The sequence below is a fragment of the Petromyzon marinus genome, chromosome 46 (genome assembly GCF_048934315.1).
Source record: "Petromyzon marinus isolate PM22_M1 ecotype Great Lakes invasive population chromosome 46, UKy_Petmar_22M1.pri1.0, whole genome shotgun sequence".
Lineage (NCBI taxonomy): Eukaryota > Metazoa > Chordata > Hyperoartia > Petromyzontiformes > Petromyzontidae > Petromyzon > Petromyzon marinus.
In genome coordinates, this window is record NC_133712.1 from 7,712,071 (window position 1) to 7,732,098 (window position 20,028).

General features: G+C 50.7%; 1 protein-coding gene across 2 annotated transcripts; it reads right to left on the reverse strand.

Moving 5' to 3' along the window:
- Positions 1 to 538: 538 nt before the first annotated feature.
- LOC116952244 (uncharacterized) lies at positions 539 to 20,016 on the reverse strand. 2 transcript variants are annotated; one of them, XM_032971432.2, is made up of 4 exons: positions 18,232 to 20,016; positions 11,409 to 11,563; positions 5,971 to 6,124; positions 539 to 4,694 (listed from the first exon to the last, which is right to left on the reverse strand). In XM_032971432.2, the coding sequence occupies exons 1-4, from the start codon at positions 18,394 to 18,396 to the stop codon at positions 4,530 to 4,532; spliced, it is 639 nt and encodes a 212-aa protein (XP_032827323.1). In that variant the 5' UTR covers positions 18,397 to 20,016; the 3' UTR covers positions 539 to 4,529. The 2 variants fall into 2 exon arrangements, with proteins under 2 accessions (XP_032827323.1, XP_032827322.2); XM_032971431.2 differs by having other exon boundaries at positions 4,561 to 6,124; positions 18,232 to 19,937.
- Positions 20,017 to 20,028: the final 12 nt, after the last annotated feature.

The following is a 20,028-nucleotide window of genomic DNA, read 5'->3' on the forward strand; positions in this document are numbered from 1 at the left end:
GCTGGGTGTGTGTTATATCACTTTCACGGGAAGGCCAATAACATGACGAGGTTGTTTTCTTAATTAGAACACCATCTTTTCAGAGGTCACTCACAACAACCCCCCCTAGTGGAAATGCCATGAGCCGCCACTGAGTTTGAATGTTCTGCCCTTGGACTCGTGGATTTTTCTCCGGGTCCTCCGGTTTTTCCTCCATATTTGTAATCAACGTGCGTTTAGAGTATTTGCTATACATTTCCACGTGATAAGCTACTTCGTTTAGCTATCATGTGTGCTTGCCAGGTCGCTTCTGAAAAAGAGCCAGGTCGCTTCTGAAAATAAAATAGTTTAGCTTTAGTTTACGTGAACTTGATTCCCAGAAATGGCTCCCATTGGTGGCGAGTAAACATTTGAACTGGTCCTGCGTCCACACACCATGCAGTGTTGCTCTGCGCTCGAAAGGTCGATTTCGTTTTTCCGTGCCACTGCCCGCCGTGTTTCATGTGCGCGGGGTTTATTTCTTTTCTTAGATGCAAGGAGCGAGTTTTTCAAACGGGCGGTTTGTTCAGTATCCTTTATTTCACCCAGGTGCAAGCCAATTGGGAACAAGCGTTTCCATTTCGGAGGAGACCTGGGCTACAAAGCGATACAGGAAGCATGTAAATACACATTCACAGCCCTTCCAACGTCACGAAGCTGACACCGATATGAACATTAAAACGATTAACTGTGTGGGTTTTCGCAATTCCGCTGTACAGCTCTGCGATGTTGTTTTTCGGCTTGTGCCGCGTATGGTTCCACGCCACGTCTGACGTTTTGTTGCCACGTGCTCGGAGCTTCAAGAACTGAACTGAGCCATTCCTGAATAAGCTCCCTGCACGGCAGAGCTGAAACGTCGAATGTCGACGCCGAACAACAGCCGTGGTACGACCCCGAAAACACAGCGAGCGTTAACAGGACGATTAATGACAAATAATGGAGTATCAACTAAACAATACTGGAACGCAGTAGATACGTTCTTTGAATATAACTCAACCTACGATAAGCTGCATTGTAGCTGTGCAATAGGGTACAATTGAGCATTTAACAGTCATAGTGCGCAAACACACTAATCTAATTTGAAAATCTAAATTTGACAGGTAAGGAATTGTCATTTATCATAAGAGATACATAATTAGCTGCTGTTTATCCTGTGGGTGTAATGCCAATTTGATCTGCACCCTCCACCACCCGACAGCGCCAATGAAATCAGTCGGGTCGTGGATGCTACAGCTGAAAATTGGCATTATAACCACACGACGATCGAAGCCAACAGCAGCTAGTTGTGAGTCAGAACATTGGTTGCGAAAGCCTCCGTATAAACTTAACCGGAAGAGAGGTGCAATGTTACGTCGCGTGTGAGACTCAGCTCTGCGGTGGTAAAAAAAAAGTGTCTAACTTAGTGCGGTTACACTTGGGGCGTAATAACACGGACATTGCAAGTTACATTCAGCCACGTCAATAATTCAATGACACGCCAGTCAATTCTTGATTACCTGGGGAGGGGCATCGGACGGGTGGTCTGGATAAAACTAAAACACACAATGCAACATTTTTATTAAATTCGGTGAATTGAACGTATTGGCGGTACACCGGTGCGGGGTATGGAAAAAGCAAATTTTTCACAATACTCATTAAAATTTTCCCGCGATTCGCAACCCCGGTCACAAAATCTTGCGGGTTGTTCGTCAAAATCAGTTGTCGTGATGTCGAAGCAGTCAGAGGACGAATGTTTATATGAGCGGCTGAGCACGACGCTTCACAGTCTGTTGACGTATAGCATCACCCAGCCTGATGACGATTGGCTGCTCCGTGTTAGCAGATTTGACTCCTCGTGCCCTAGACTTGGTCGGGCGCTTCCTCGATTCAACGAACCCAAATCAACGTTCAATGTTAACCTCTTTTTAGCAAGTCTCAGTAGACCGAATAAACCTTCAAATCGCATAAAACTTGACGACAGGAGTCTTTTAAAGACTGATAACAGATTTGCAGATTCAATTTAGATTTTAGACTGTTTTATGAGGGACCGGTGTGTTGTGCTGCACCGGTGTAACGCCAATATGTCCGTATATTTAGTTTTCACCAACAAATGGGCATGAAGATGGTGAGTGTGCCTCCTCGTTTCTCTCGCCGTTTGAAGCAATGGGCTTTGTGACCGCTAATGCGTCTGTAGTCACGTAGGCGATGTGTCACTGGGCCCGTGACTCGGAGGGGCGGTGATACAGCGTGAGCGAGTGAGCACGCGCAAAGATATTTCACGGAACAATTTTCACAAGCAAGCACGGTTATAGCCCACAAACCCAGATGATTCCTCCCACCCTGACAATCGAGAGCTGACCTGATGTTGGTGCTGGTATGTCGGCGTCACTGCGTTGCGTATCGATGCAACGTTGTTGCGCGTAACTTGCCGGTAGATTCTGATTTTGTTAATTTGCCCGTGGCCTATGGTTAACGGCTCGGTCGGTACACGGGGGGGGGGGGGGGGGGGGGGCTACAATCTACCCCGAGCGCTGTTGGAGTGTGAGAGCCGGTGGTCAGATAGCTCGACGGTCAGAGGCAATGAACCCACCGCCACCTTGCGGTCTGAATCGATGTTTAAAATCGGGAGCTTGAAGCTCTGAACAGTGTTCTCATTCCACACTAATCTTGAGCTATTGCTTGTGTGAGGTTTTATCCCCTTCTGCCAAATGAAATAAATAAAACAACGAGGTGTGAGTACTTGGGTTAAACTTGGTTTTCATAGGTAAGTGCCACGCTCCGGCTCTGATACATTTGAAATTCATATCTGAAGGCCCATTGCCCGAAACGTTGAACAATGCCCTTCTGACGAATCTACACAGCACGGTGTGTGCGGAAGTGCAGCCCTTGCAGTGTGAACAAGAGATCGCTTCAAGGGATCTCAGAAGTAGTTCTGTATTGTTACCTTCCATGTGTCGTGTGCTCCATCACGGGGTGCTTTTGCAATAAATCCCTGCTGCGCGAGATTACCAAATGGACCCCCCTTGATCTCATGACAGGAGGGCGACATCACAATTGTAATCAAGTTGGGGGGGGAAAAACAGCACAACAATAAAACAATAAAGAGATAAATGTAAACCCAGCATTCATAATCCCTCAAACAGTTTGGACAAGATTGTTGCGCCGCTTAAGCAATCGGATAACAAAAGATGTAAACTACAATCGCCGCTCTCAATGTCGGTCCACTCTAGATGCTTGCAATTGCAATCACTACGCAATTGCTTTAATCCAGTCTTTTAATCCACTTTAAGCTTAGCACAGGTTGGCCCCTCTTAAAGGGAACACGCGGATAAAGCCGCATGCGCCGTGTGTGGTTCTTATCGCCGCAGGGCCGCGTATTTAATCCTTGGGCCGTGGTGACGTAAACATTTGCATGATGTTCAATATTTTAGCGGCGTAATATACGTACGCACGTCTGTTGACGTTTCGCCCCATTCACGGCCAACCGTGCTCATCGCAACGCGGAGCGTCGATGAGCACCAAGGGGTGCCCTGTGGCATTTGTGATATTAGGACATCTGCTCAACATAATTCAAACTGATTCATAATTGGGTTTTGTTTTTAATTGGGTTGGGTCGTGTAAAAAAATGTGTCGTAAACCGTCCTCCACCCGACATAGCCAATTAATAAAAAGTGTCACGTGAAGCAAACGTGCACAAATTTATTACCACTGCAGTATCACTGGTGTTGTTATTGTTGTTGGAGAGCGATGTCAGCATTTAAATAAAAGTTACTGAAGATTACATCCGGCATCCTCAAGTTGTTAACAGGAGCTCAGATCTCGAGATCTCCTCAGATCTCGAGAGTAATAAATGTGGGGTACGAATCATTACACGCCAACTAATTTCAGCTAAGTGACTGAGCATCGTTAACAAAACTACCACATTCCTAGTTTGGCCAGGAGAGTCCAGGGTTCAGAAATGCTGGGTGTCCCAAAGCTTTTGCGGAAATCGGTAATGATCGACTCATGACAGGTGGAAAAGGGTGGGCCAACCTGAGTAGTGTGCTGAGTTACAGTTGGGTGGCCAATCAGCTTCAAAGACAATGCATATATTATCATAGCGTGTTTGTATGCATGTTTTGCCACATGTACGTGTGGTTAATGCAGACTTGACGCCTCGCAAAAGGTATCTATTTGGTGTTTGAATATCTTTACACCTGTTTTATTGCCAGAAAGGCTAAAACATTCTTATTTGTCATCAAGCAACACAAGCTGCTCATTGTGTGGGAAGGACTAGCGGCTGAGTGGGGGTAGCTAATGGGGGCGGGGAAGGAGGGGCTACCGCATTGTCCCAGTCAAGCCTCTGTACAAATTTGGCATCTTTAACCATGAAGGGTGTGACGTCAACTACCAACTGGCACATGTCGTCATCGTCGTCATCACGCCCCACAAAACATTCAACACCTCTCGGCAAACCGCTGCATCCCCCAACCTCCGCAGCGTTCTCAGACGACGTTCGTGATCACGTCCGCTCGTGACCCCTGCGACGCCGCTTATAAGCTTGTCCGATGCGACGAGGGAGACTTGGAGACGGTGTGGTTGAGCGCCCGAGCGAATCGTCCTACAAGCGACATGAACTCCCCGAAGTCCACCTCGCCGTCGCCGTTCTGGTCGAGGGCCGAGATGAAATCCTTCAGCTGCCTCTTGGTTTTCAGGCACTGCAAATGGCGCACGGAGGCAACATCATGGCAACGTCACGCTTGAGCAGAGAGACAGCTGACGGCGACCATCAGCAACAGTCACGGGGAAGAATGTCTCACGATTCTGGAAAAGGGGATAGTGCTCCATGTAAATACATTGTCTTGAGTAGTGGATTACTATACAACTGGGAATTTGAATGTCTTGGGATGATGCGTAGACTTTCTTGGAGAGCTATGTTAAGGAGCAGACGATCCTGGGCAAACCAGAACAGGTGGCAACCCGATATTGGCATCGACATTACAGACAGAGACCGTTTCTCCCATGCAGTCAACACATTTGTCAACAACACTGTGATCTTAAACGGAAAAAATATATCAAAGGATTTTAACTAAAATACATTTGTCCCAGCTGACCGCAAGCTATGGCCTATTATCTAATCCAATGTAGCATCTCACTCTACCCCTAACCCTCACCCATATCCCCTAAACCTAACCCATAACCCAGGGGTTCAAATAAGTAGGTGGAACATGTTGTCTGGTGGGAACAAATGTTTTATGGAGCCAATATTTATTGGGGGAGAGTGGAGGTGCAGCAGTTAGCACACTGCCCTTTGAACCCGGCGACGTGAATTTATTAACCAGCCATGGCCAACATCGGTGGCGAGTGATACGCGAATCGGTCCCGGGCATCCACCTCCTTCACCAACCATGCACTGACCAGCTTGGTGAAGTATGGTCACGGAACCCCCACGACCAACGTGAAGTGCGAAGGCTTTCATCGGTGAATTGACAGAAGGGATGTAAATGATCCAAGGGTAAATGTGTAGTTTAACACGAAATCGGCTTTCACAACCAATATTATCCATAATGGAAATTATTTTGGGGTTAGATATCGTAAATATAAATGTGTTGTTAAACCCGCCACCACCCGACACAGCCAATTCGTGAGGTTTGTCACGTAAACAAAACGTGCCTCCTCTATCATGCTGGCCAGGCGTCTCGGAAGAGGTGAGAGTTACCCACACTTTACCCCACCCCGCGCAACTCGCTCGGTGGGCCGGAGGAGATTCAAGAAACTTGCCCCGTCATTTCATCTGCCCGCACCAGGAGATTGCACCAACATCTTTTGGATGGTTGCTGGATTATAAAAAAAAAAATCACAAGAAATATTTAGAAAGTATCTTTTCCCCACAACGTTATCCCAATTTCGGTCGCGGGAGATGGAATCGAACCCACGCCCTCCGGGGACCGCAAGCCCCAGCGCACCAGGGGCCATGTCCCAAACCGACGTTACCTCGTGCAGGGTCGGCATCTCAGTCTGCAGAAGGTTCTTGAACTCCTGCTTGTTGAGCTTGAAGGGGTCCCCCGAGCTTCCTGCGTGCTTGTGGAAAGCCTCCACCAGGCCGTAGAGAGCCTCCTCAATCGCCGTGCTCGCCTTCAGCGAGATGCTGCTCGCCACGCACGCACACACGGATACAGAGATCGGTCAGAGTGCAGAGGATGGGGATGGTTTCGTTAATTTTGTATGTTTTTGGGTGATTTGTTGACTTTTCTTGTACTTTGCACTCCTATCTTGTTTTGTATTTTTTGTTGTCGTAGCTTTCTTACCCGCCCCTGCTGGACATCTGTGAAAAAGACCTTCATAGCTCATCGGATTCCTCCAGGATAAATACATATTCTGACTCTTAATGATTTGGTGTTAGCCGCTGCGTTGTTCACAAAAATGGAAGAAACCGGAAATAGAGGAGGACCTAACAAAGAATGGCTTGACGACGACGTACGGGATTGATGCCAAAAAGATGTGGCACTACTTGAGCATATTTGCACAAGGCAGAAGAAGGTGGAAACAAATGATGACGTGTGCAGTGGACACCTACAGGGCTGTCTACCCATAGATCATGATCATGACGATGCTACGTTTGGTGGTGATGGATGCGCACGCAGGGCCTGCAATCCAGCATTGTGTTGGAGGCAAGCGAGGATGGTGGAATGGGACGAATGGAAAACGTCGTGTAACTCCTTTCTCTCGTGGGGGGGAGAGGAGGAGCCGGACCCTGGCTCACCAGCAGAATGCAGTCCAAAAACTGTGGACTGGTGCCGTCTGTCTCTTCTGTGTGGGATAGAGCATTGCCCCTTCACATGTGTGGGGTTTCTCCGGGTGCTACAGTTTCTGTAGCAGCACTCACGAATTGGCTGAAAGCATCTTGATATGTAGAGAACTGCAGAGCAGTTGTTTGGTGCCGGCTCACCACCTGGCAGCCTTCCAGCTTGGTCTGTGGTTTCTACTCGGCGACTGCGAGGTGCGAATCGCATGAACGACGACGGCTCTATATAAAACTAATCGTCAGGCAATTATTTTTCACTGGTCCACAAGTGTATGCGTAAGGCCCACATGCACATGAACTACACACACACAAGCACCATACACATGAGCCCCACACACCCGAGCCACACATACACACAGGAGGCACACACACACGAGGCACACACACACGAGCCACACAGACACGAACCCCACACACACTCACGTGCCCCCCACACACACGAGTCATACAGACACGAACCCCACACACACTCACGTGCCCCCCACACACACGAGTCATACAGACACGAGCCCCACACACACAGGTGCCACGCACACACACACACACGAGTCCCGCACACACACACGAGTCCCGCACACACACACGAGTCCCACACACACACAGAGTCTCACACACACTCACGATCCACCCCCACACACACACACACAGAGTCCCACACACGCACATGAGCCACACACCCACACGAGTCCCACACACACGATCCCCCCCCCACACACACACAGAGTCCCACACACGCACATGAGCCACACACGCACATGACCCCCCCACACACACGAGCACCACACACACACACACACGAGTCACACACACACACACGAGTCCCACACACACTCACGATCCCCCCCACACACACAACACAACAACACAACAACCGCCATTCGCCACGAAGTGGCGGTGACGTCACCACGACGCTTGTGCCAGGCCATGTGCACCTTGAGGCCACATGAAGTGTCGAACGCCCGCTGGCAGGAGGTCACGGGGCAGACCCAGGTGTCACGGGTCGACTGACTGAGATGACCGAGTTGACTGGCTGATGCACCACCTGTGCCCCCTACTGTGCCAACTTGCTGTGCTTTAGCCACCCGGCGCTCTGCTCGTTGTTGTGAGCATCGCTCCTCCGCCCTCCGTTGTTGTTGGAGGGCGACTGCCTCCAACTGCCCAGTAGCATCCTTCACGAGCCTCCTCCACAGAGGCCGATCTTGACACCGCTGGTACCAGTCATCGGCAAGTCCACTCAGCTCCACGTCCTCCCATACCACATCTCTTCTCTAGCCCATGCCGCGCCGGTTTAGCCCCCTCTATCCGGCCGAAAAAAAGCTGTTTAGGCATGCGGTGGCTGGGCATGCGGGCTACATGACCCAGCCAACGCAGCCTTGCCTGCCGGAGGAGCTCACCGATGGGACTTTTCCCAGATATTTCAAGGATTTATGAGCTCCTTACACAATCCAGCCTGGTTAAACCCAGGATGGATCATAGGCAGGCCAGCCTAAATGTTTCTAACTCGTGAAAATGTTCCATTAGGGGGGTCCACGTTTTGCAAGCGTAGAGAAGGGAGAGAATGACCGTGGCCGAGAAGACCTGAAGCCTCGTGCGGAGCGACAGACCAGGTAGCTTCCACACAGCGTTACGCAACCGATGAAAAGATATTGCCGCTCGACTGATTCGGAGTGAGACCTCTGCCGTTAAACTGGAGCCAGTCATAAGCACACTGCCCAGGTATGGGAAACTCTCCACTCTCTCCACAACTGCCCCATCACCGATTGGGAGTTGTGGGGGTGGAGTGTCCGATGGTACAAAATACCCAGGCAGGTGTTTAGTTTTGGTGGGGCTGATGGTAAGGCCCCACCTCTTAGTGGCATGCTCCAGTTTCAGCAGCAGCGTCTCCAACTCCTCCTCTGAATGAGCAGCAATTACCAAATCATCGGCATACATAACGTGGCTGACCAATAGGGAGCCATTCCTTGACCGCACCCGGGCATCGATCAGCCTCCCATTATATCTGTACCAAATGAAAATTCCCCCGGTACAGCTATTGAAGGCTTCACGAGCTACGTGGTCAAAATAGATGTTGAATAATGTGGGAGCCAGAGGACATCCCTGTCACACCCCAAGGTGTACAGGGAATGGCTCTGACTCCCGGCCACGTAGTTTTACCCAGGCCCGCTCACCATCATGAAGGTCCTTAATGATCGTGAGCAGAGAGTAAGGGACTCCGAAAGCACGAAGAACAACCCAGAGCCCAGGCTTACTGATGGTATCATACAGTAGGCCTTGACCAGGTCAATAAAGCAGATATGTAGATCTTGTTGGAATTCCCTACTCCTCTGCTGTAGCAGACGCACAGAAAATATGGCATCTGTGCAGGACCGCCCTTTCCTGAAACCGCATTGGGGCTCCGCAAGCCTCTCCTCAGCGTGCCTAGCAAGGCGATGTTGAATAATCCTTGCCAGGACCTTTCCCGGCACACTGAGGAGTGAGATGCCCCTGTAATTGTTACAGTCTGTGTGGTCCCCCTTCTTAAAGAGGGGGACCACCAGGGCATCCTTCCAATCACTGCGGAACCCGTCCAGTGATCCAGACTGTTGTTATGATGTCATGGAGGGCAGTCTGTGCAAAAACGCCACCCTCCCTCAGCATTTCGGAGATCATCTCTGCCCGGTGCCTTTCCTGGTCTCAGACTCTGGATCGCCTTCAGTACTTCCTCAACAGATGGTACCTCAGCCAGCCACTCACAGGGGGTGACTTCTTCTTCCAATATTTGAGGCACCGCAGCCTCAGCAGGGTCATTTCCACTTTGTGCCACGATGTTTTCCTGGCTGGGGGATTTCCCCTCCCCCAGGACCTCACAGAAATGCTCAGCAAATCTGCAAACCTGTTCCTGGGGGTCAGAGATTGGATCACCGTTTTTTCCCCTAATGATGGTAATAGGTGTGGTGCTGCAGGTTACTTTTTTGATGGAGTTAAATAAGGATTTGTGATCGCGGGTCACTGAGGCAGGCTCCATCTCCTCAGCAACCTGCGACCACCCCCCATCCTTGCAGCGCCTCACTGCTCTCCGAACCTCCGAGCGAAGGCTGCGGTAAGCCTCCTCATTCTCTGACGTGGGATTTTGTAGACGATTAGAGTGGGCCTGTCGTTTTTTCTCAACCATCCTGAACACCTCCTCAGTCAGTCAGAGTCTCTGGGGAGGTCTAGACCGCGTACCCAAAGCAGCCATTGCAGCTGCATGAGTCAAAGTTCTAAACCTCGTCCATTTACCCTCGACATCAGGAGGAGTGGGGGACGATGCCAACCCCAACCGCAAGCGATGATAAAATTCTCACTTGCAACTGTCATCAGCTAGCTGAGACCAGGCCACCTTAGGTTGGAATGGGGTCCTGGGTGTACACCTACCACCGGAGTGAAAGAATGGCAGACGCATCTTACAGATGACTAGTCAATGGTCAGAGGGCAGATCAGCTCCATGGTAGGTCCTGGTGTCAAGGACATGGGCTCACATCCGCTGGTCCGTCACTATGTAGTCCAGCAGATGTTCTTTCTTGGACCCGGCATGCATCCATGATGTTGTGTGGATGCGCCGATGCCGGAACAGTGTGTTGGTAATTATGAGCCCATGGGCTGCACAAAAATCTAGCAGCCTCCTACCGTTGTTATTAAGCTGATCTGGCCCATGCCCTCCAATCACTCCAGACCAGGTGCCAGCATCATGACCAACTCGGGCATTGAAGTCACCCAACAAGATGACTCTATCCCGAGGGGCCACTTTAGCCAGCACCTGTGACAGGAGGTCATAGAAGGTAACTGACTCATTGGCCTTGTCTGCATCCCTCCACGGATGTTCGTCTTCGGTGGGGGCATAAGTAACCACGACCACCACTCCTTGCCTCCGGTTGATGGGAAGGCGGGCCCAAAGTAGCCTGGGGCTTACAGCTTCCCACACCTCACCGCCATGCTCCCACGCCCCCTTCATTCTTTTGTTCAGAATAAGAGCCACACCCTGTTGTTTGGCAGTCTCCTGCCCCGAGTAGAGGACTGTCCACTCCTTATGGTGGCAGGAGCCAGAGCCGGTCCACCAGACCTCCTGAATGCCACAGAGATCCAGGCTGCCTCTTCTCCGCAGTGAGCGTTCGAACATTCCACGTGGCCACACGTAGTGGCTTTTCGTTGTTTCTGGAGGAGTCCCGAGGGTAAAGATTCAATCTCCTGGCTCCGCCAGATGGGGTTTGGCCATGAGACGTCATAGACGCCTGTCCCCCCGGGGCCTTCGGCACAAGCTAATTAGTTAGATACTTAAGTCGTGGTTTAGTGGTAATTTATTGAAGGTGGAGGGGTTACCAGCCCCTCGCACCTGTCCAGAGCCCCCATTTAGCCACTGTGGTGGTCACAGACGCCATGAGGGGAGCAGCCAATCGGAATTGGCCATCCCCCCCACAGCACTGTCCACGACAGTGTTGCCCGTCCAGCACCGCGAGGTGGTAGGGGGTTGTTTTGCCGGACACACACAGAGTCCCACACACATACGAGCACCACACACACACAGGAGCCACACACACACACACACGAGTCCCCCACACACACACACGAGCCGCACGCACACAGGAGCCACACACACATGAGCCGCACGCACGCCTGGTTGCGGAGCAGCGAGCGGATGTAGAAGTCGTCGATGAGGATGGTGAACTTGTTGAGGAAGGTCATGTACTCGCTGAAGTCGATGGTGCCATCTCCGTTGGCATCGAGCGACCTCATGAGGTTGTCCATGGCCTGCTGGGACTGGCAGTGCTGCCCAAAGCAGCAGCAGCAACAACAACAAACAGCAGCAGCAACAACAAATAGCAGCAGCAACAACAACAAACAGCAGCAGCATGCTTCACACGGCGTCCCTGTCGCGTGAACACCTCCGTCTGGGGTTAAAAGGTGCAGCCCCGCAAATCGCTCGCTCACGCCCCCGGGAGAGGTGGCTCTTGAGACCCTCTAATCACAGAGTTTTTGGCCTACTCTTCCATGCTGGCTGCCAGACGTCTCGAAATGAAGATGGGGAGTACCCACACTTTGCCCCACCACACGCGAACTGCCAGATCCACAAGCTCTGGTGGTTGTAACCCATTCCGTACTGCCAGGTAGACGGAAGTGATTGTGCTGGTAGGGGGTGGGGGGTAAGTTAGGAAACTTGCACCCTTATCTCACCTGCCATGCCCGGGAGATTGAACCAGCGACTTCTGCATCTGCTGGGAGGCCGCGGTGGATTGGTCGGAGTGGAGGAGGGCGCTGCGACCCCGCGCCGCTCACGTGTCGCTCACGTGTTCCATCGAGCGAGCGATGGAAGCACAGAAAGAGTAATTCCTGCAGTCGCGAAAGCTTCAAATCTAGTTTGAACCGCCTCTACGGAGAGGATTTCCACACAACTCACACTTAACTTCTAATTTAGCAATCTTTGGAAAAACGTAATCAACCAGGCTATGCGTTAACTGTGTGTTAACCGACTCTCTGTGTTGCATTGCATTACACTTCCAATTTTGACTATTTCTTTTCTCAAACTTGCTATTTCTCTCTCTAAATTTTGCCACGCTCGTTTGTTTAAAAGTCCGTTTTCTCTCCTCTGGCCGCTACGGGGAGTTTTCCACACAACTCTCTCATTGACTTGCTAATTTCTCTACACCCCCACCTCTCTCTCTGCCCCCCCCTCTCTCTATTTAAGGCCTCAACACAGAGGCATTGTTTCTCTGTGTGTCTGTGTGTCTCTCTCTGTGTGTGTTTCTATGTGTGTCTCTCTGCTTATGTGTCTGTCTATGTGTTTCCGTGTCTGTGTTTTGTCTCTCTCAAGTTTAGCAATCTTTGGAAGAACGTAATCAACCAGGTAGGGTGTTGACTGTTTTGTTGGCCGAATCTCTGTGTTGTATTGCGTTCTATTTCTAAGATTACTAAGTTTCATATTCTTGGTTCTTTCCGTAAAGTCACGTTGAAGGGAAACAATAAAACAATAAAATATATAAAACAATAAAATTATCATGATGTTTCGACTGCAACACAAACAGTCATCATCAGGTGTGAAAATCAACGGCAATAACATTTGAAAGAAGTGGCGGTTTGTATTTATTTATTTTTAACCGTTAGCACCACGGATAGCAATTTGACAGTTTGTTTAGATGTACGAGTCCATCTATGTTCGGAAAAGAGGAGGGGGAGATGAAAAATTAATGTATGCGTTTTCTGTCTGAAATCCTGTGGCCTTTCACTGGAAAAACCACCTCTGCGGTACAAAATTCTACTCACCTGGTATCGACAATCAAGGGTATTTCCCTGTCCCCAGACGACCTGCTTGTCAGTTTTGATGTAGTTTCCTTATTCACCAAAGTTCCTGTACCTGACACCATCGCAATCATTGAAGACTTGGTTCATCAAGGACTAAACACTGAGGTACCCCCCCTGGTGAGACACTGCTTAACCAATACATACTTCACTTGGAATGGAACTTTCTACAAACAAACTGAGGGCACCCCAATGGGCTCCCCCCTATCTCCGGTTATAGTCAACATTTTCATGGAGAAATTTAAGACTGACGCCATCTAGACTACCACTCTGCGCCCAACCTTATGAAAGAGGTACGTGGATGACACTTTTGTCATCTGGTCACATGGCCGGCCTGCTCTAGACCAATTCCTCGACCACATCAATTCCATACACCCAGCCATCAGATTTACCATGGAAGTCGAAAAATATGGCAAGCTACCTTTTTTGGATGTCCTAATAAAAAAGAGACCTGATGGTTCAATGAGCCACTCTGTCTACAGGAAAGCTAGCCATACGGATGCTTACCTGAAACCGGATTCCCACCCCCATCCATCACAGAAGAATTCTCTCATCAAGACTGCACCATAGAGCCCAATGCATATCCGACCAGGAACACATAGGCAGTGAACTCAAGCACGTACACCAAGCTCTTAAGGCTAATGGTTACTCTGACTATACAATCCGCAAAGCTATCACTCAAACCATGAAGAAGGACCCTCTTGTGGAGCCTTTCAAAACCATCACTTTACCCTACATTGCGGGGAACACAAAAATATCTCCAAAATCTTGAATAAACACAAGATCCAGGTCCGTTTCAACACATTACATAAAATCCGTGATCTGGTTCCGTCTGTAAAAGATGTGATTCCGAACATACAGTACCCTGGTGTCTACAAACTAAGTTGCCTCTGTGGTAGTAGTTACAATGGAGAAACCAAACGACATGTCTCGGACCGCATTCGTGAACACAAAGCAGACCTTAAACACGGTAGGACCAACACCTCGGCCGTGGCAGATCACTGTTATAATTCAGTAGGCTCACATGACATTGACTTCTCCAAGACAGAGGTTCTTTGCAAGCCATCTGGCTACCATGAGAGATTCGTTCATGAGGCTATCCACATATACAAACACAGACTTTCAACCGAGAAGATGGATTCTGGCTTAGCAATCATTGGAATTGTTAAACCATTTCGGGTCTTAATTGATTGTTCACGCTTACGGTGGCTTTCAGACAGTATACATTAATTTTCCATCTCCCCCCTCCTCTTTTCCGAACATAGATGGGCTTGTCCATCTAAACAAACTGTCAAATCGCTATCCGTGGTGCTAACGTTTAAAAATAAATAAATACAAACCGCCACTTCTTTCAAATGTTATTGCCGTTGGTTTTCACACCTGATGATGACTGTTTGTGTTGTAGTCGAAACGTCGTTAGAATTGTATTGTTTTATATATATTTTATTATTTTATTGTTTCCCTTCAACGTGACTTTACCGAAAGAACCAAGAATATGAATCACTGCAGTCACGAAAGCTTTAAATCAAAATGTATTACTAAGTTTGTTTTCTCATTTATTCTTACCTGATGACGATTGCTTGTGTTGAAATCGAAACGTCGTATTCTATTATTATTTAATTAAATTTCTCTCTACGTGACTTTACCGAAAGAACCAAAGAGTAATTACTGAGATTATTCAAAATCAGAGCTCACAACGAGCGGGATCCGCTTTCCGCGTCCGACACCACTGTGGCAGGTGACGTCCGCCAAGGCATTATAAAACAACAAAAATTTTAATTTTCTATTTTACCAGTTACGGCCCACTGAGCTATGTAGCTCTGTTTAAGAAGCGACCTCGCCTCAAATGACAGCTCAACCAAGTGGCTTATCACGTGGGAATTTCTAGCAGCCAAATACTCTGAACGCGTGATGTTGAATCTAAATGTAGAGGGGAAAAATCGGAGGACCACACCACCACGGGGAGAGAGATGCGCAAACTCCAAATATACAGGGGTTGGGATCCAACCCACGATCTCATGTATCCAGGCGAGGCAGACAACATCTCGCCACCGTGGCGCCCCTTGGCTGGCTGCATTATCCTCCAAGCCAGCCGAGTTGCAGCACAAACGTTTGCGAGTTGGCCAGCTGCTGCTCTGTCGGACCGTTTGGCTTGCACTGAGCTACAGGAAGGCGGATAAGGCGTCATCCCATCCTCGCTGGGGCCACCAGTGACACAGTCGCGCACTGTCACGTCCCACATGCAGCGGAGTGGCAACGGTAGGACTGCCTCGTGCGGACCGATCGGCAATACCCAGTGGGAGCGTGCGAATGCCAAATAGCGGCGGACCCGAGAGGGAGAGAGAGAGATCTGTGGAACTCCGCGTGATACACGGTCAACCTATGAATTGTGACCTACGAAATTCGCATGAGCATGTTCTGTCTGGCACGTGTGATTTGGCCGTCACACGATACTGTTGGATGGCTTAGGAGAGTGGTCCCTTGCCCGTAAACATCTGGCAGTTCACCCGCATTGGTTCAAGCGAGCCTGACTGCATATGAGATGATGAATGTCGAAAAACAAAGATATCCCCCATCGCCACAGACTCTTGGGGCAAATGCTGTTAGCGAGCACAAATGAAGGCCGGCACGCCCGACCGCCTTTGTCTCCCCAGTGGCGATGTTTACACACAGCACCAGGTACTCATTTGAGGCTGAGTCGACCTAGGGGAGGCCCAGGACTGGTTCAGATATTCCTTACTGGTGTTGGCCGTGAGCGGCAATCGAACTCGGGACGCCGAATACAGCTACACCACCGCTTCCCATCTTCATCCATGATCCATCCACTGCTGGATGAAGGCTTTCCAATGCCGTCGCCATCTCTGAAAGTTTTTGCGATACACAAACTATCCGGCACATGCACGAGCCGATTTCATCACTCCATCTCCAAGGTGGAGGTCCCTTTCGGGTGCCTTCCATCCCTGCTTTAGCTGTAATCCTCTTCTTAGTCTCGACCATTGGCCATCATCCATTCTGATCTACCCAAGCCCACGTTTGTTAACAGGCAATGTTGATGTGAACATGTGGACATACGGTTTACAATTAGGCATCACGCTGCCAACATGAATATGCGTCCTATTAAACACACACGCGTGTACACTACATTACGCACACATCATGCTGCAACGTGTCATACCTAAACTCGCCGTGCTTTTGTGTACGCACGCACACCTAACCTATTCACCTATAACACCGGCGTACTCACTTGCTCCCCTGTGTTCACCTGTAACACCGGCGTGCTCACTTGCTGACCTGTGTTCACCTGTAACACCGGCATGCGCACTTGCTCACCTGTGTTCACCTGTAACATCGGCGTGCTCACTTGCTCACCTGTAACACCGACGTGCTCACTTGCTCACCTGTGTTCACCTGTAACACCGGCGTGCTCACTTGCTCACTTGTGTTCACCTGTAACACCGGCGTGCTCACTTGCTCACCTGTGTCCACCTGTAACACCGGCGTGCTCACTTGCTCACTTGTGTTCACCTGTAACACCGGCGTGCTCACTTGCTCACCTGTGTTCACCTGTAACACCGGCGTGCTCACTTGCTCACCTGTATTCACCTGTAACATCGGCGTACTCACTTGCTCACCTGTGTTCACCTGTAACACCGGCGTGCTCACTTGCTCACCTGTGTCCACCTGTAACACCGGCGTGCTCACTTGCTCACCTGTGTTCACCTGTAACACCGGCGTGCTCACTTGCTCACCTGTGTTCACCTGTAACACCGGCGTGCTCACTTGCTCACTTGACATTACACCGCAAATTACTGAACTCGGAAAAACACGCAACATCACACCCCTACTGGAAGACTCCACCTGTCAGTGAAACAGAAGCGACTCCATGGTAGCCTTGCGGTGTGAGAATGACGCGACTCACAAATACCCTGAATTATTATAATTTACAGCATTATTGGCTACACCAGTGTGCATATTGTTCTCCATGTGAGTCTATCGGTCTCTATGGAGTATATGGGTCTCCGTCCGAGTCTATGGATCTCCGTGCGAGTCTGTGGGTTTCCGTGCGAGTCTATGGGTCTCCGTGCGAGTCTATGGGTCTCCGTGCGAGTCTATGGGTCTACGTGCGAGTCTGTGGGTCTCCGTGCGAGTCTATGGGTCTCTGTGTGAGTCTGTGGGTCTCGGTGCGAGTCTGTGGGTCTCCGTGCCAGTCTGTGGGTCTCCGTGCCAGTCTGTGGGTCGCCGTGCGAGTCTGTGGGTCTCCGTGCGAGTCTGTGGGTCTCCGTGCGAGTATGTGGGTCTCCGTGAGAGTCTGTGGGTCTCCGTGCGAGTCTATGGGTCTCCGTGCGAGTCTGTGGGTCTCCGTGCGAGTCTATGGGTCTCCATGCGAGTCTGTGGGTTTCCGTGTTAGTCTGTGAGTCTCCGTGCGAGTCTATGGGTCTCCGTGCGAGTCTGTGGGTCTCCGTGCGAGTCTATGGGTCTCCGTGCGAGTCTATGGGTCTCCGTGCGAGTCTGTGGGTCTCTGTGTGAGTCTGTGGGTCTCGGTGCGAGTCTGTGGGTCTCTGTGTGAGTCTGTGGGTCTCCGTGCGAGTCTGTGGATCTCCGTGCGAGTCTGTGGGTTTCCGTGCGAGTCTGTGGGTCTCCGTGCGAGTCTGTGGGTCTCCGTGCGAGTCTGTGGGTCTCTGTGTGAGTCTGTGGGTCTCGGTGCGAGTCTGTGGGTCTCCGTGCCAGTCTGTGGATCTCCGTGCCAGTCTGTGGGTCTCCGTGCGAGTCTGTGGGTCTCCGTGCGAGTCTGTGGGTCTCCGTGCGTGTCTGTGGGTTTCCGTGCGAGTCTATGGGTCTCCGTGCGAGTCTATGGGCCTCCGTGCGAGTCTATGGGTCTACGTGCGAGTCTGTGGGTCTCCGTGCGAGTCTATGGGTCTCCATGCGAGTCTGTGGGTTTCCGTGTTAGTCTGTGAGTCTCCGTGCGAGTCTATGGGTCTCCGTGCGAGTCTATGGGTCTCCGTGCGAGTCTATGGGTCTCCGTGCGAGTCTGTGGGTCTCCGTGCGAGTCTGTGGGTCTCTGTGTGAGTCTGTGGGTCTCGGTGCGAGTCTGTGGGTCTCCGTGCGAGTCTATGGGTCTCCGTGCGAGGCCGGGTGCTCACCTGGGACATGGTGGGCAGCTCGTGCCGAATGAGGGAGCGCAGCTCGGTGACGCTGAGCGACAGGTCATCCCCGTCCTCTCCGGCGTAGCGGTGGAACACCTCGATGAGGGACGAGACGGCCGTCTCCACCTTGCCCTTGCGGCTGGACGAGCGGTGGCCGTTCATGGCCGCGATTTTACGCGGGGGAGGCGGGGGGCACAAGGGGGCCCCGCACAACCAGAACCTTCCGCCCACACTCGTGCGTGACAATAATAATAATGAGTCACGATGATGATAGTGCTGCTGCTGGCAATGTTTGTAATTGTGATAATTGCAAAAAAAACGAGAGAATTGGACGCTACTGCTTCGAGATGTATGGAGCGTTCAGTATTTGAGCGTTCCTGGAAAAAAAATCTCCCACGTCTAATGTGGGACGAACACTCTAACAATACCGTGATAACGCACTTTATTTAAAAACGCTTTGTCAGTAAATACATTTAACAATAATGTCCTGCATTTAACATGTGGCCTTTATTTTAGACGAGAAACTCTCTCCGAGTGTTATTTGCACTTCTTCAGGACTGGCAGGTCAGCAACCTACTTGCCGTATGACCACCCCACTAACGCGTGTGGCTCTTACTGCCTCCGCAAAACACGCCGCCGAACGGTGGCGGTCCAGGAGAAGACACCGCGGGGTTAGAGGCGCGGTTCGGCTCGACACGACCCCCTTGGCCTATCGGTCCCCACCACACGGATTGTCCGCAGTCCGACCGACCGCCTTTGCCCCAGAAAACCTCGAGACAGCCCTGGCACCCGAATCGCGTGGAACCCTGGTGGGTGGGAGGCAACTCGTCTCTGGGAACGTGCGTTGCCTGTCCGTCCGTCTGCCTGCCTGCCTGTATGCGTTGCTTTTCTGTTTGTATGCGAGTCTGCCTGCGTGCGTGCGCGATGACTGGTGGCTCCAGCCCAGTGAGTTAAGAAACTCGCAGCGACTGATTTTATACGACTGACCGCGGGTCGCTGTGTGGATTTTTTCTTGTTTAAGCTTCTTGGTTTGCCCCACCCCCTCACCCCCGTTGTGTGGCGAGGTAATCGCTTCGACTCAAACGCTCGGGAACAACGCCACTATGAGGAACGCAACGGGGTCCGCGCAAGGTTGCAGGTTTTCGGCAGCTTAAGGGATTTGGAGAAAATGTAATTTGTAAACAAATCAAATGAATAAATAAATGCCACAAGCTTTAGTAGAAGTTGATGAAAAATTGGAGGTGAGGCTTGTGGCCATCGGTCAGAGCAATGAGTGCACGGTTATGTAATTTACTCGCTAGGGTTAGGGCACCGACAGCAACGAGCGGAATAATAACGTTTAAATAACGTTTAAAATAACAAACGCTGCTAATGTGCAAGCAGCTCCCAGGAAGACTCGTCCAACGGTCGCCTAAGAGAGCGCGGTAACAACCTTGTGAGCGACACAGCGACCCCGGTGATGCGGTGGGTGCAGTGGTTTACCGCACCGCGCTGAATTCAATTTGCGGCCACGGCCGGCATCGGTGGCGAGCGATATCCGAGCGTGGATCTACCTGGTTTCAGCGCGGTGCAGTACGGGTTCAAACGACCCCCGTAGATGACGGGGCATATGGGAGGGCCTTCACATCCAGCAGTGGATTGAGAAAGGGGCTGCCAGTTATAATTGTAATTATTCAATGGTGGCTCTCTCTCCGATGCATTTTCAGGGTCGTGCCACCACCGTGCCTTGTTCGGGAACGACGTCCGACGTTTTGCGCCACATGCTTCTTCAGGAAGTGAAAATTCTTGAGAAAA